The 17,793-nt window shown below is 43.5% G+C and overlaps 1 protein-coding gene across 1 annotated transcript; it reads left to right on the top strand.

The window, feature by feature from the left end:
• The first annotated feature begins 10,599 nt into the window (after positions 1-10,599).
• On the top strand, positions 10,600-13,423 carry LOC129830690 (MARCKS-related protein 1-B-like). Its single transcript, XM_055893297.1, has 2 exons — positions 10,600-10,960; positions 12,033-13,423. The coding sequence occupies exons 1-2, from the start codon at positions 10,856-10,858 to the stop codon at positions 12,588-12,590; spliced, it is 663 nt and encodes a 220-aa protein (XP_055749272.1). The 5' UTR covers positions 10,600-10,855; the 3' UTR covers positions 12,591-13,423.
• Positions 13,424-17,793: the final 4,370 nt, after the last annotated feature.

Below are 17,793 nucleotides of genomic sequence, written 5' to 3'. Positions count from 1 at the left end.
ATCTCAGAGACCATGAAGTTAGGCCATATGTCTGTTATCTCAGAGACCATGAAGCTAGGCCATATGTCTGTTATCTCAGAGACCATGAAGCTAGTCAATATGTCTGTTATCTCAGAGACCATGAAGCTATGCCATATGTCTGTTATCTCAGAGACCATGAAGCTATGCCATATGTCTGTTATCTCAGAGACCATGAAGCTAGTCAATATGTCTGTTATCTCCGAGATCATGAAGCTAGGCTATATGTCTGTTATCTCAGAGACCATGAAGCTAGTCAATATGTCTGTTATCTCAGAGACCATGAAGCTAGTCAATATGTCTGTTATTGTCCCAGAGAGTTAGAGGATATAGCCATAGCTTGTAATTAGTGACCAGTATGTAAAGGGCCCATGTTGATAGATGGATTCAGAAGATCATGATAGAAGATGTCACTCCATATTACTCACAGTATTTAGTGGTATTTATGTGGTATTTGTCTTCAGTTAATAAGGTAGATTTTTATATAAAGTTTGGAAACAAAAAAACAATCTTAATTTCTCCCCTTTGTGTGCGTGTTTCTTTCTCCCGCTTTCCGAACCACCTTCCCAATGCTCTTTTTCTACCTTCTTCTCCCATCCCCGGTTCCCTTTGCTACTCCCTTCTTTCTCCTTCCAACCTCTCTTGCTATCCTTCCTTCACGCCCCCCTCCCGTAACTGCAAATAGGTGACCCACCTGTTACTGTAAATAGGAGACCCACCTGTTACTGCAAATAGGCGACCCACCTGTTACTGTAAATAGGAGACCCATCTGTTACTGTAAATAGGTGACCCACCTGTTACTGTACATAGTAGACCTACCTGTTACTGTAAATAGGAGACCATCCTGTTACTTTAAATAGGAGACCCACATAACTGTAAATAGGACACCCACCTGTTACTGTAAATAGGTGACCTATCTGTTATTGTAAATAGGTGACCCACCTGTTACTGTAAATACAAGACCCACCTGTTACTGTAAATAGGATACCCACTTGTTACTGTAAATAGGTGAACCACCTGTTACTGTAAATAGGATACCCACCTGTTACTGTAAATAGGTGAACCACCTGTTACTGTAAATAGGATACCCACCTGTTACTGTAAATACGAGACCCACCTGTTACTGTAAATAGGAGACCCACCTGTTACTGTAAATAGGAGACCCACCTGTTACTGTAAATAGGTGACCCACCTGTTACTGTAAATAGGATACCCACCTGTTACTGTAAATAGGATACCCACCTGTTACTGTAAATAGGTGACCCATCTGTTACTGTAAATTGGTGATCCACCAGTCACTGTCAAAGCTGATGAAATCTTGACTCTACCTGGAATCCACATTTGTTTTTTCAATGGGAAGCACCTCTTGGTTGTGTAATTTACCTGATGAACAGTTAAGGGCAGGGATGAAAGCGTAATAATCAGAGTGCCCTCAGGTAATTTCCAATGACTTGGTGGGGTGAGGTTGGTGTGTTGGTAAATTCTGTGGCAGTTCTATGGAAAATAATTCCAGTTCTGTGTGTATTGAGAGAACACATCAGTATCTGTCTGGTCTCTGGACTGTAGTAATACATTTTCACTGACTTTAACTCACTTACTCTGACCTTTCACCCCAGTCCTGATATAAACTAACCATTCACCTCTGTCCTGTTCTAATCTAACCTTTCACCCCTGTCCTGTTCTGATCTAACCTTTCACCCCTGTCCTGTTCTGATCTAACCTTTCACCCCTGTCATAATCTGACCCTTCACCCCTGTCCTGTTCTGATCTAACCTTTCACCCCTGTCCTGTTCTGATCTAACCTTTCACCCCTGTCCTGTTCTGATCTAACCTTTCACCCCTGTCCTGTTCTGATCTAACCTTTCACCCCTGTCCTGTTCTGATCTAATCCTTCACCCCTGTCCTGTTCTGATCTAACCTTTCACCCCTGTTCTGATCTAATCCTTCACCCCTGTCCTGTTCTGATCTAACCTTTCACCCCTGTCCTGTTCTGATCTAACCTTTCACCCCTGTCCTGTTCTGATCTAACCTTTCACCCCTGTCCTGTTCTGATCTAACCTTTCACCCCTGTCCTGTTCTGATCTAATCCTTCACCTCTGTCCTGTTCTAATCTAACCTTTCACCCCTGTCCTGTTCTAATCTAATCCTTCACCTCTGTCCTGTTCTGATCTAATCCTTCACCCCTGTCCTGTTCTAACCTAACCCTTCACCCCTGTCCTGTTCTGATCTAATCCTTCACCCCTGTCCTGACCTAATCTAATCCTTCACCCCTGTCCTGACCTAATCTAATCCTTCACCCCTGTCCTGTTCTAACCTAACCCTTCACCCCTGTCCTGATATAACCTAATCCTTCACCCCTGTTCTAACCTACACCTTCACCCCTGTCCTGATATAACCTAATCCTTCACCCCAGTCCTGTTCACATCTCCACATCTCAACATCAACTGTTCAGAGGAGAATTAGGCCTTCATGGTCGAATTGCTGCAAAGAAACCACTTCTAAAAGACACCAATAATAAGAAGAGACTTGCATGTTCTAAGAAACACAGCAATGGACATTAGACCGGTGGAAATTAGTCCTTTGGTCTCGAGTCCAAATTTGAGATTTTTGGTTCCAACCACCATGTCTTTCTGAGACGCAGAGTAGGTGAACGGATGATCTCTGCATGTGTGGTTCCCACCATGAAGCATGGAGGAGGAGGTGTTATGGTGAGGAGGTGCTTTGCTGGTAACACTGTCAGTGATTTATTTAGAATTCAAGTCACACTTAACCAGCATGTCTGCCACAGCATTCTGCAGCGATACGCCATCCCATCTGGTTTGCGCTTAGTGGGACTATCATTTGTTTTTCAACAGGACAACGACCCAACACACCTCCAGGCTGTGTAAGGGCTATTTGACCAAGAAGGAGAGTGATGGAGTGCTGCATCAGATGACCTGTCCTCCACAATCACCTGACCTCAAACCAATTGAGATGGTTTGATATGAGTTGGGACCACAGAGTGAAGGAAAAGCAGCCAACAAGTGCTCAGCATATGTGGGAACTCTTTCAAGACTGTTGCCAAGAGTGTGCAAAGCTGTCATCAAGGCAAAGGGTGGATACTTTGAAGAATCTAAAATCTGAAATATATTTTGATTTGTTTAAACACATTTTTGGTTACTACATGATTCCATGTGTGTGATTTCATAGTTTTGATGTCTTCGACAATGTAGAAAATATAAAAAATAAATAAAAGTGTGTGGACCGACGCCGGAGACGAGAAACAGGTGTGGTTAGTCCAGGAATCACTGATGCACGTGACGGACGGACGGACGGCGACGGACGGACGGACGGACGGACGGGGGGGGGGGGGGGGGGGGGGGGCAGGAGTGCGTAATGCTGTGGAGCCTGGCAACTTCGAGCTCCAGGGAGGGGGAGTGGGAGTGGGGGGCAGGCGTGACAAAAAAAACTTGAATGAGTAGGTGTGTCCAAACTTCTGACTGGTACAGCCCCCATCCCGACCTAGATACTGTCCCCACTCAGCCCCCGTCCCCACCTAGATACTGTCCCCACTCAGCCCCCGTCCCCACCTAGATACTGTCCCCACCTAGATACTGTCCCCACCTAGATACCGTCCCCACCTAGATACTGTCCCCACCTAGATACTGTCCCCACCTAGATACCGTCCCCACCTAGATACTGTCCCCACCTAGACCCCGTCCCCACCTAGATACTGTCCCCACCTAGATACTGTCCCCACCTAGACCCCGTCCCCACCTAGATACTGTCCCCACCTAGATACTGTCCCCACCCAGCCCCCGTCCCCACCTAGATACTGTCCCCACCCAGCCCCCGTCTCCACCTAGATACTGTCCCCACCCAGCCCCCGTCCCCACCTAGATACTGTCACCACCTAGATACTGTCCCCACCCAGCCCCCGTCCCCACCTAGATACTGTCCCCACCTAGATACTGTCCCCACCTAGATACTGTCCCCATTCAGCCCCCGTCCCCACCTAGATACTGTCCCCACCTAGATACTGTCCCCACCCAGCCCCCGTCCCCACCTAGATACTGTCCCCACCTAGATACCGTCCCCACCTAGATACCGTCCCCACCTAGATACTGTCCCCACCTAGATACTGTCCCCACCTAGATACTGTCCCCACCTAGATACTGTCCCCACTCAGCCCCCGTCCCCACCTAGATACTGTCCCCACCTAGATACTGTCCCCACCTAGATACTGTCCCCACCTAGATACTGTCCCCATTCAGCCCCCGTCCCCACCTAGATACTGTCCCCACCTAGATACTGTCCCCACCTAGATACTGTCCCCACCTAGATACTGTCCCCATTCAGCCCCCGTCCCCACCTAGATACTGTCCCCACCTAGATACTGTCCCCATTCAGCCCCCGTCCCCACCTAGATACTGTCCCCACTCAGCCCCCGTCCCCACCTAGATACTGTCCCCACCTAGATACTGTCCCCATTCAGCCCCCGTCCCCACCTAGATACTGTCCCCACTCAGCCCCCGTCCCCACCTAGATACTGTCCCCACCTAGATACTGTCCCCACCCAGCCCCCGTCCCCACCAAGATACTGTCCCCACCCAGCCCCCGTCCCCACCTAGATACTGTCCCCACCTAGATACTGTCCCCACCTAGATACTGTCCCCACCTAGATACTGTCCCACTACAAATGTAATGTAATGTATTGTAATGTAATGTATTGTAATATAATGTAATGTAATGTAATGTAAAGTATTGTAATGTAATGTAATGTAATGTATTGTAATGTAATGTAATGTATTGTAATGTCATGTAATGTAAAGTAAAGTATTGTAATATAATGTAATGTAATGTAATGTAAAGTATTGTAATATAATGTAATGTATTGTAATGTAATGTATTGTAATGTAATGTAATGTAATGTAAAGTAAAGTATTGTAATATAATGTAATGTATTGTAATGTAATGTATTGTATTGTAATGTAATGCATTGTATTGTAATATAATGTAATGTATTGTAATGTAATGTAATGTATTGTAATGTAATGTATTGTAATGTAATGTAATGTAAAGTAAAGTATTGTAATATAATGTAATGTATTGTAATGTAATGTAAAGTAAAGTATTGTAATATAATGTAATGTAATGTATTGTAATGTAATGTAAAGTATAGTATTGTAATATAATGTAATGTATTGTAATGTAATGTATTGTATTGTAATGTACTGTATTGTAATGTAATGTATTGTAATGTAATGTATTGTAATGTAATGTAATGTATGTAATGTAATGTAATGTAAATTAAAGTATTGTAATATAATGTAATGTAATACAAAGTATTGTAATGTAATGTCCCGTGTAATGTAATGGTCCCGTGTGGCTCAGTTGGTAGAGCATGGCGCTTGCAACGCCAGGGTTGTGGATTCAATTCCCACGGGGGGACCAGGATGAATATATATGAACTTTCCAATTTGTAAATCGCTCTGGATAAGAGCGTCTGCTAAATGACTTAAATGTAATGTATTGTATTCTTATGCATGCTGACCTGTGGAGGATTGCATTTCTGCAACAGAAACAGAAAGATGAGATCTGCTGCTCTGTTTTTAATATTAAGGGTAGTTAGTTACTCATGGCATTCAGTTCAACTTCTCTCGCCCTCTCCTCCTCTCGCTGACGCAACCTGACACACAGGCAGCGATCCAGTTAGCTATCGTTATTTAAAGTGCCAGTGTAATCAAAATTCTGTTTTCCTTTGTTCAATATCATATTGTACAACAGCTGAAAAAACGAACACTATAAAAGTGTAAAAAATCAGCGTTAATTCCTGTTGATGGTTAGTTGATTGTTGAAAATACAATCTGAAACAGGAACTGGTTGCATCACTGCCTGGTATGCCAACTGCTCGGCCTTCGACCGCAAGGCACTACAGAGGGTAGTGCGTACGGCCCAGTACATCACCGGAGCCAAGCTGCTTGCCATCCAGGACCTCTATACCAGGCGGTGTCAGAGGAAGGGCCCTAAAAATTGTCAAAGACTCCAGCCACCCTAGTCACAGACTGTTCTCTACCGCATGGCAAGCGGTACCGGAGCACCAAGTTTAGGACAAGAAGACTTCTCAACAGCTTCTACCCCCCCCCCCCCCCACCCCCCAAGCCATAAGACTCCTGAACATCTAGTCAAAGGCTACCCAGTCTATTTGCATTTCCCCCCACCCCTCTCTACGCCACTGCTACTCTCTGTTGTCTTCTTCATAGTCACTTTAATAACTCTACCTACATGTACATACTACCTCAAATCAAATAACTGGTGCCCCTGCACATTGACTCTGTATCGGTACCCCCCTGTATATAGCCTCCACATTGACTCTGTATCGGTACCCCCCCTGTATATAGCCTCCACATTGACTCTGTATCGGTACCCCCCCTGTATATAGCCTCCACATTGACTCTGTATCGGTACCCCCCCTGTATATAGCCTCCACATTGACTCTGTATCGGTACCCCCCCTGTATATAGCCTCCACATTGACTCTGTATCGGTACCCCCCTGTATATAGCCTCCACATTGACTCTGTATCGGTACCCCCCCTGTATATAGCCTCCACATTGACTCTGTATCGGTACCCCCCCTGTATATAGCCTCCACATTGACTCTGTATCGGTACCCCCCCTGTATATAGTCTCCACATTGACTCTGTATCGGTACCCCCCTGTATATAGCCTCCACATTGACTCTGTATCGGTACCCCCCTGTATATAGCCTCCACATTGACTCTGTATCGGTACCCCCCCTGTATATAGCCTCCACATTGACTCTGTATCGGTACCCCCCCTGTATATAGCCTCCACATTGACTCTGTATCGGTACCCCCCCTGTATATAGTCTCGCTATTGTTATTTCACTGCTGCTCTTTAATGACTTGTTACTTTTCTCTCTTATTCTTTTCTGTATTTTTTGAAACTGCATTGTTGGTTAGGGGCTCGTAAGTAAGCATTTCACTGTAAGGTCTACACCTGTTGTATTTGGCATTTCACTGTAAGGTCTACACCTGTTGTATTCGGCATTTCACTGTAAGGTCTACACCTGTTGTATTTAGCATTTCACTGTAAGGTCTACACCTGTTGTATTCAGCATTTCACTGTAAGGTCTACACCTGTTGTATTCGGCATTTCACTGTAAGGTCTACACCTGTTGTATTCGGCGCATGTGACTAATAAAGTTTGATTTGAACTTCCTAATCAGCAGGTTTGAATGGTCAGGAGTTTCAGCTTTCCATGGTGACGTCACCACGAGCCAAATTAGTGAAAATGACCAATAACAAAGAGAGTTCCAAAGCTCTCTGCCAATAACAGCTAGTTTTCAGTTTTTCCCCCTCCCCACTCAGACCACTCCCAGACAGTCCTAGAAAAATGATATTCTAATGAAAATGTATTACAGGGTGGTTCCATTTAATTTCGTTAAGCCACCATCTCAGGTGGTTCTGAAATGGTTTATGTCATTCAAAACAGATTAGATAAGCATTCCTGACACATTGTTTTCTTGAAAGATAATTTTAACTCTCAGAAAGCTAAATGAGTGAACGCAAATTGGCCATTTTAATTGATAGGATTCGTATAGTATTCAATAAATATAGTACCCACAATCCAATTTGTACCAAACCTCAATGAATAAAATTTGACGAATCAAAATAAACGGTCAAATCTCACCGACAGACCCCCCCCAAACCCCACACCAAGCTTTTCATATTTATGGGGGGGGGGGGGGGGGGGTCCTCATATCTTAACCATTGTTAAGAAGAGGTTTGGTCCAAACTGAATGTTAGGTGCTATATATATAGAATATTACACAAATCCAACCAATTGAAATAGCCAATTTGGTTGCAATCAATGAGTTAATTTCTCAGAGTTCAAATTATGTTTCATCAAAATAATGTTGCAGGAATGCTTATCTTTCCTGTGTCTAAAATACAGAAACAACTTCAGACCAAAACCGAGATGGTGGGTGTTTAAGTCCTCTTTCTTGTGCTTTTTAAGGTGGAATGACTAAAAATGGCTGCATTTGGGTCTTTAACCCTTAAGAGTGTTTCTGCCTGGCCCAGTCCATTCTCAGAAAAAGTGAGAAATGTCAAATTTGCCGTAAGGCATGCCACGCATTCTACAGCCAGACAGTGGAGACTATTTGTCATGGTGAGAAATGAGAGGGAGAGGGGAGTGAAGGAGAGGGAGGTGAGGGAGATAAATGAAAGGGAGGAGAGGGAGAGAGAGATGGAGGAAGGGAGCGGAGGGATGTGAGAAAGGTTGTCAGTGTGGCTCCATGGTTGGCACTCTCCCTCTCTCTCTCTCTCTCTCCCTCTCTCTCTCGCTCACTTAACCGTCTCTCTCTCTCTCTCTCTCCCTCTCTCTCGCTCTCGCTCTCTCTTTCTCGCTCTCTCTCTTTCTCTCTCGCTCACTTAACTGTCTCTCTCTCTCTTTCTCTTTCTCTCTCGCTCTCGCTCACTTAACCTTCTCTCTCTCTCTCTCTCTCTCTCTCGGTCTCTCTTTCTTTCATTGACCACGTTTACATGCGCACACTATTCAGGATAAGCTGTTTACATGGACCTTTGGTATCCCCCTCACGAGTATCCCTGTTTTCATGAATAAACTGAATATTCCTATTCTAAGTTCATATGGGTTAAATGGAATAGTAACTGAAATCTGGACACTGACTGTAGACCTATAACCTCTCACATGTAACATAATATTAACTCCTGATGAATAATGCATTTCTTCCATAAAATGTATGAACAAATGTTAATTTTGTAAATGTTATTTATTTATTTCAGCATCTCTTGAGAAAATCTGAATGAATCTGTAAGGTGTAATCGTTGACACAGTATTTTAAACTGCATAAATGATGCACCCAAGATCAACTGAAGTCTTTCATCATTTTCACATCAGTTTTAAATGTTCTGATGACATTTGGACATTTTGCACAGGACCAATCTTACCAATGATTTTGTTTAGTTATTGTGTTTTCTCCCCCCCGGCCCCTAAACGAAATAGACAACTTTACCAGTGTTAACTAGATTACTATTCATTCTGTCAATGTAAGACATTATTCTGGTGAGCACTACTTTATTTAGTCTCATAGGGCAACAAGATATGACAGAAGAGAAGCTGCATGTATCTAACTAAATGACAAACAACTGGCCTACCAAATGTTGGAAATGGTAAGCAGAAATGTGTGTAAATTAGGTGTGAAAGTAGCCCGTAGGCTGTATGGTCCAGTGGAGACTATCAGCTAAATGAATTATTATGTTGAACTGTGTAGAAATCCTTCTTTTTGAAGTGATTTGTTTCACAATCAGATCAAAACATAGCCACTCCTACATCCATGATATGCGAAACTGAGTCTGCGCAGACCGTGAAAAACAACTGTAAGCCTAAAATACGGTAAGATGTTAACATGGCATAGCATCCCGTCTAAAATCAGCATAGCCCACAATCCTTTTCGGGTTATTGTGAACGGGATATGATGTTTAGATATATACGGCCATTCTCTCTTTCTTGCTATGGATGGTACATTGTGTCATAATGTGCCAGCCAACCAGGAAGAGGCCAGGGTTTACGTTTACAAACCATGGCAGATAGTGTGTGATGTGTGATGGATTCAACAGGTAAATGTTCCTCTCCTTCTGGTAAAAGATATTGATATGACTGTGCTTGCCTTGGTTTCCCCATTAAATTAGTCAAATACATTCCCGAGCTATTGGTGTTGTTGAAATCTGGAGCAAGCATGAATGTGTCGCTGTCTAAAGTAAACAGCTAGCTAGAATTTCTAAACAGCTGTAGAGGGTAGATTATGTTTGTGTGTGCAAACGGTTGGAATGTGCGTGATGGCCACGTCACATGTTGTTGGGATGTTGATGTTGTTGACAAGCCTAGGGGGAACAAACAAACCTTTGAACGCGTCAAGGTTGCCTGGCAACACGACTTCGAGTTGCATTGAATCCTATGTGGCGGCAGAAATCAACGTTTCCACCAGGACCGTTTCCTTTCACGACCTCTACAAGCCCAGAACGTTGAATAAAATGAAACGTGCCTGATTCAAACACGCATTTCTGCCAGACATATCATTCAATGCAATTAAACATTGGGTTTCCAGGCAAATGTTGTTGTTCAATCTGTATTCGACCTGGTAGATGCGCACATCATTGCACGACTATAAAAAAAAGAAGAAATGAGCGCGATATAATTTTGCCGGTATTCTACACTCCACTCACTCATAACGACTCTCGCCATTCAAACGTTCAATCCAGTCAATTGGAATATGATGTTGGAGAGAGAGAGAGACCATTGAATATGATGTTGGAGAGAGAGACCATTGAATATGATGTTGGAGAGAGAGAGACCATTGAATATGATGTTGGAGAGAGAGAGAGACCATTGAATATGATGTTGGAGAGAGAGAGAGACCATTGAATATGATGTTGGAGAGAGAGACCTTTGGAATATGATGTTGGAGAGAAAATGTTTTAGCGTCTTTTGAAGAGGGCGGAGAGAACTCACAAATGTGCTCATGATTGGATAGACTCGTGTGACCACGCCCGTTGGTGGTATCTTGGTCTTTATTCAAGCGCTGCGTTCAACCACTGTTGAAACTAGTGGGTATCCTTCTACGGGAGCGACAGGTTGAAGTGCGGAAAAAGTCAAAGAAACGAGCTATTTTTTCTTCAAAGGACCCCCCCAAATTACACGATCGCCTTTTTTTTGTTGCCATTGGATCCATAACACTGCGCGGGGCTGGATTAAATTGAGTCGACTTTTTTTGTGTTTTTCCTTTAAAATTTTCTTTAAAAACACCGAATAACGATGGGTTCCCAAGCGTCCAAAGGAGGGGTAGTCGTGGAGGCGAAAGCTGCTGCCGCGGACGCGGTTGCCGTCGCGAATACGGCTGCCGTCAAAACTAACGGACAGGTATGAAACGCTCTCATCCCTGGGTCACCAGACGACACACCTTTTACTCAACTAACTACAAGTAGCTTAGCAAATATTTTCTGTGGTATAATGTTGCTATTTAGTTTAAAAACGAGGTTGGTCTGTTTCGGTTATATTTTTCGAGGATAAATGTGCATCTTGGTTTAGTTAAATGTTTCTGGCTAGCATGGTCATCAGTGACGGCTAGCGTAGTTAAGAACACTAGATTGAGACGCGGGAGGATGAAACTGCCAACGTGCTGGCTGCTAAAGCCGTCATCTGCTGTTTGAGAAACACAAATATAAATATATACATATAATATGTAAAATAACGTAGTTAATCAGGGTTTGGACCGGGAGCATATGCCACCGTTAACTAACCGAGGTTCTAGCTAGCCTCACTAGCTCGTTTCAGTTCCAAACCCGTGTATTTGATACAAGTGCCACGAGGGGGGTTGGAAAGGCGAGGGAGCACGTAGGCAAGCTACCCCTCATGCATAAAATATCAGAGCCAATTTGTGAATTATGGATTCAAAAGCAGCGCTTTAACAGTGGATATCAATCTAATCACACCGAATTTATGCAGCCCATCCATGATGGATGAAGTTGCAGCCCCACGGAACCGGCGAGTCTAGACATGTCTCGATCAGTGACTGTAAACGTTATTTTATAGACATATGCAAAATCGACATAAATCACATAAACCTTGTGAAATTAATGTACATTTTTTGTCAATGCATCATCGGTTTTATTGACATTTTGTTTAAATATAATTTATATATTTTTTCATCGACTAGTCCAGGTCTTTATTGAAAAGATACCCCCCCTGTGTGTGATGTGACACCGTCGCCGCCTGTCGTTTTCTGGTGGTTCTACAAGGCGTCGGCTTTTGAGCGACACGGTGGTTAATTGATGAGCACGACGAATCATAGATAAATGTGTTGATGGTTGTGTTTGAGTCACAGTGTAAAAATCTAATGTAAATAGTATTTTCTTTATTAATTGAATTGTATTTTTTTTATTAGAACCATCCTCTAATTTAGTTCCTTCATTTTTCCCTCCTTTCCTCCTAGGAGAATGGCCATGTCAAGTCCAACGGTGACGTCTCTGCCACAGAGACGGCCGCCACCAACGGTTCCACTGACGCCGCCGAGGCGGGCGCAGGAGGGGACGCCATCGAGCCAGCGCCAGCCGCCGACAAGGAGGCCGCCAAACCGGAAGGTGAGGCCGCCGTCAAGGATACCCCCAAGAAAAAGAAGAAGTTCTCCCTGAAGAAATCATTCAACTTCAAGGGCCTGAAACTGAAGAAGACCAAGAAAGAGGAGGTGGTGGAGGAGGAGGCGGCCGCTCCCGCTGAGGAGAAACCAGCTGAGAACGGAGCCGCTGTGGCTTCGGAGGAGAAGAAAGAGGAGGTGGTTAAGGAAGAGGCTGCTGCTCCCGCTACAGAAGCCCCTAAGGCAGAGGAGGTGCAGGCTAAAGCTGAGGAGGTGAAGGAGGCTCCTAAGGAGGAGGTGATGGTGGAGGTGAAGGAGGCGGCTGCCGCTGCTCCTGCCACAGAGCTCACCAAACCAACAGAGGAGACCAGCTCGACCCCCGCGGCAGCAGCTCCCTCCCAACAGAAAGCAGAGTGATTGTATCTTTACCCACAACAAGGACTGTGAACTGTTTTTCAAGAGAGAGAGAAAAAATTGAGTTATATATATATATATATTTATATATGTGTATATGTATACATATGTATAGATATATGTATATGTAAATATATACACATTTATGTGAGAGACTCCTTCGTGCCACTTTTGTCATGGTAACAAGATGACAGACTAGATTCACTAGTTCACTTCCCTGGTTACGACCCCTGGTTACAGCGAGACATCTGAACCCGTTAGTATTATGTGCTGATATCTGTGGGACAACGGGGAGAGTGGAAGACACAGTTCTGGATGGGGAGTTGAGTTGAAGTGTCTTTCTCAAAACACCCAGCTCAAAAAGATGCATCAACACCAATGAGTTAGATAGGATAGGACACACCAACCAACCACCACATCAAATAGAAAAATAAACAAGAAGTAAACAAAAGAGACTTGCCAACTTTATACATTCCTATATTTTAACCCAAAATTTGAAGTATTTTGTGGTGTACAATAGAGAACCATTTTAAAGATTCAGAGAAGCTATGTCTTGTTTGTTTAAAGAAGAAGAAATCAATAAGTTTAGATTTTTATCTTGGCTATAAAAAAAAAAGAATGAAAAAAAAAAGAACAATTCCGCTTGCTATGTTCACTGTTGCAGTTTTAAAACAAAGCAGAGTTGTTGCTGTATGGTGTGTGTGGAAGCCTGACTCTTGCTTGACGGTCTCTGTAAATACATTGGACTGATTTTGTTCTTTATTTTGCTAATGTTGACAGATGTTTATGGTTTTATTGTAAAGTTGAAAATGGTAAATAAATGTTGGTTACCAATACCTGCCCGTTGTTGTATGGATATTGTTATTTTTAGGTGGGAAGGGTGATTGGTTGTACAGCACGCTGGCTGGGGAAAACAACATCCGTATGAACTGTTTATTGTGGTCATAAACATTCCTCTTTACTTGAACAAAAACTATAAACACAGCATGCAACAATTTCAAAGCCTTTTCAGTTCATATGAGGAAATCAGTCAATTGAAATACATTCATTAGGCCCTAATCTATGGATTTTCACATGACTGAGAATACAGATATGTATCTGTTGGTCACAGAAAAAGGTAGGGGTGGTGGATCAGAAAACCAGTCAGAATCTCATGCAGCGCGACACATCTCCTTGGACTAGAGGTGATCATGCTGTTGATTGTGGCCTGTGGAACGTTGTCCCACTCCTCTTCAATGGCTGTGACGAAGTTGCTGGATATTGGCGGAGAACTGGAATACGGTGTCGTACACGTCGATCCAGAGCATCCCAAACATGATCAATGGCTGACATGTCTGGTGAGTATGCAGGCCATGGAAAAACTGGGACATTTTCAGCTTTTAGGAATTGTGTACAGGTCCTTGAGACATGGGGCTGTGCATTATCATGCTGAAATATGAGGTGATGGCGTCGGATGAATGGCACCACAACGGGCCTCAGGATATCGTCACGGTATCGCTGTATTCAAATTGCCATCGATAAAATGCAATTGTGTTCGTTGTCCGTAGCTTATGCCTGCCCATATCATAACCCCACCGCCACCATGAGGCACTCTGTTCACAACGTTGACATCAGCAAACCGCTCGCTCGCCCACACGACACCATACACTGCGGTTGTGAGAGGCCAGTTGAACGTACTGCCAAATTCTCTAAAAAGACATTGGAAGAGAAAGGAACATTACATTATCTGGCAAGAGCTCTGGTGGACATTCCTGCAGTCAGCATGCAAGTTGCGCACTTCCTCAAAACTTGAGACATCTGTAGTATTGTGTTGTGTGAAAAACTGCACATTTTAGAGTGGCCTTTTATTGTCCCCAGCACAAGGTGTACCTGTGTAATAAACATGCTGTTTAATCAGTTTCTTGATATGCCACACCTGTCAGATGGATCGATTATCTTGGCAAAGGAGAAATGCTCACTAACTGGGATGTAAACAAATTTGTGCAGAAAACTTGAGAGAAAGAAGCTTCTTGAGCATCTGGAACACTTCTGGGATCTTTTATTTCAGCTCATCAAACATGGGACCAACACTTCACATGTTCTGTTTATATTTTTGTTCAGTGTACAATGTGCTTTCCAAATTCTAAGAATCAACGAGTTACATTATATTTTCCGATAGGAATGTGATTCTTGTAAGAGCACATTGATGTGTTTTAGACTTCTCATAGTCCACAATCCCAAGATTAATGTCCAGCTAAGAGAAAGCCTGACATTCTTGACAAGCCTGACCAATTAAATATGTAATCAACCAATCACACATAGTAGTAAACCACCTACAACTGAAAACAACAGTGGACAATACCTAATTTTTCATCATTTTGGACATAGGCTATTAGTTCGCACAGAGAAGAAGTTTTGAAGGAAAAGTGCTGATGGAGAGGAGAGACTACTGCAGAGTGTTGAGATCCACCCCATGATGCTACATTCTAGGGCTATGGCACAATCTCAATATATTTTTCTTGACTCCTCACGTCCTCTCTTCTCACCTCCTTCTCAAAAACATATTGGATAATATAGTTAGAGGGACTTCCCTCTGACCTTCTCCTCCAATGTGTTTGGAGAAGGATGTGAGGAGAGAGGATGTGAGGAGAGAGGACGTGAGGAGAGAGGATGTGAGGAGAGAGGATGTGAGGAGAGAGGATTTGAGGAGAGAGGATGTGAGGAGAGAGGACGTGAGGAGAGAGGATGTGAGGAGAGAGGATGTGAGGACAGAGGATGTGAGGAGTCAAGGAAATTCAATTGAGATTCTCCCTATGTACCTTATTGTCTCTTCTTCTTCCCAAAGTGTGCACTTGTGCACTCCCCTTCACTGTGTTGAAAGGAAATGACTGGCCTAAGAAGCAGAGTGGAAAACTCCCACTAGCCCATGCCTCCACCAATCCAATGCTTTTAGATTTGTAATAAGTAGTGAACAGAACAAGTGCACACTTCTGGAAAATGGTAGAGAATTGGAAAGCGGCCAATGATCCGTTGCATGCACCCACATTATCCTTGTGACCTCTGTAACCCCTGTAGTGACAGCATCTCTCAGGACGTCATTGCTTAGGACTTATATACCTCCTCAAATCTAAAACCATCTTAAAATCATATAAGAAATAACTTCTCGTGTATTCTTCCTCAATAAAGTTAATTCAATTGAATTTGTTGAACTCTAAATCGTTGATCCTGATCAGGGTTGGTTGTAGGGGTCTGCATCCTAAATGACATCCTAGTCACTATACTGTATGTAGTGCACTAATTTGGACCAGAGTCCAATGGGGAATAGGGTGCCATTGGGGATACGCCCACTGACCTAGTTCACATGGTGATATGATGAGTTGAGATCAGAGTTATTTCTAGTCATCCCAGCCTTCAAACAATGATGAATTATTCACACACAGATGTAGCTCCACGTTAGTGTTGCTTCAGCCATTTTGCACAGATTGCAGAGGCATTTGTCGAACTCACAAAGTCTATTACTCTAATCACTGAACTGACAATTTGTGAATACGTGAATGGGGTCGTTAGGTAGGTACTGTGGATGAGGTCGTTAGGTAGCTTACTACTGTGGATGAGGTCTTTAAGTAGCTTACTACTGTGGATGAGGTCGTTAGGTAGCTTACTTCTGTGAATGAGGTCGTTAGGTAGCTTACTACTGTGGATGAGGTTGTTAGGTAGCTTACTACTGTGAATTAGGTGGTTAGGTAGCTTACTTCTGTGAATGAGGTCGTTAGGTAGCTTACTACTGTGGATGAGGTCGTTAGGTAGCTTACTACTGTGGATGAGGTCGTTAGGTACTAGCCTACTACTGTGAATGAGGTCGTTAGGTAGCTTACTACTGTGGATGAGGTCGTTAGGTAGCTTACTACTGTGGATGAGGTCGTTAGGTACCAGCCTACTACTGTGGATGAAGTCATTAGGTACTAGTCTACTACTGTGGATGAGGTCGTTAGGTACTAGCCTACTACTGTGAATGAGGTCGTTAGGTAGCTTACTACTGTGGATGAGGTCGTTAGGTAGCTTACTACTGTGGATGAGGTCGTTAGGTAGCTTACTACTGTGGATGAGGTCTTTAGGTGGGCTTACTACTGTGAATGAGGTCGTTAGGTACCAGCCTACTACTGTGGATGAGGTCGTTAGGTAGCTTACTACTGTGGATGAGGTCGTTAGATACTAGCCTACTACTGTGGATGAGGTCATTAGGTACTAGCCTACTACTGTGGATGAGGTCGTTAGGTAGCTTACTACTGTGGATGAGGTCGTTAGGTACCAGCCTACTCCTGTGGATGTGGTCATTAGGTACTAGCCTACTACTGTGGATGAGGTCGTTAAGTACTAGTCTACTACTGTGGATGAGGTCGTTAGGTACTAGTCTACTACTGTGGATGAGGTCGTTAGATACCAGCCTACTACTGTGGATGAGGTCATTAGGTACTAGCCTACTGCTGTGGATGAGGTCATTAGGTACTAGTCTACTACTGTGGATGAGGTCGTTAGGTAGCTTACTACTGTGGATGAGGTCGTTAGGTACCAGCCTACTCCTGTGGATGTGGTCATTAGGTACTAGCCTACTACTGTGGATGAGTTCATTAGGTACTAGCCTACTACTGTGGATGAGGTCGTTAGGTAGCTTACTACTGTGGATGAGGTCGTTAGGTAGCTTACTACTGTGGATGAGGTCGTTAGGTACCAGCCTACTACTGTGGATGTGGTCATTAGGTACTAGCCTACTACTGTGGATGAGGTCATTAGGTACTAGTTTACTTGGACTATCGGGGGAGAGAGTTTTCATAACAGAACCGTATCATTATCTAATTAATTAAAACGGTATATTTGTAAAAATTGTAAGAAGATTTTATCAATCATATCAGATGCACATTTAAACATATCACGACTCAGGATATGACCCAGATGCAGACACAGGAGGTGGATAGTTCTATTCTCAGAATAATTATTATATTAAAGGGGCAGGTCGAGGGCAGGTCGAGGGCAGACAGAGGTTCGTAATCCAAGGCATAGTCAATCAGGGACAGAACGGCAGGCAGGCTCAGGACAGATAGGAAGGTCAGAACCGGGAGACTAGAAAACAAAAACTTGAGCATAGACGAATAGGGGAAACACGCTGGTAAGACCTGACAAAACAAGACAAACTGGCAACAGACAGACAGAAAATACAGGTATAAATACA

Source organism: Salvelinus fontinalis, chromosome 32 (genome assembly GCF_029448725.1).
Source record: "Salvelinus fontinalis isolate EN_2023a chromosome 32, ASM2944872v1, whole genome shotgun sequence".
NCBI lineage: Eukaryota > Metazoa > Chordata > Actinopteri > Salmoniformes > Salmonidae > Salvelinus > Salvelinus fontinalis.
The sequence above is the reverse complement of the archived record's forward strand: the minus strand, read 5'-3'. Positions and strand labels throughout refer to the sequence as shown.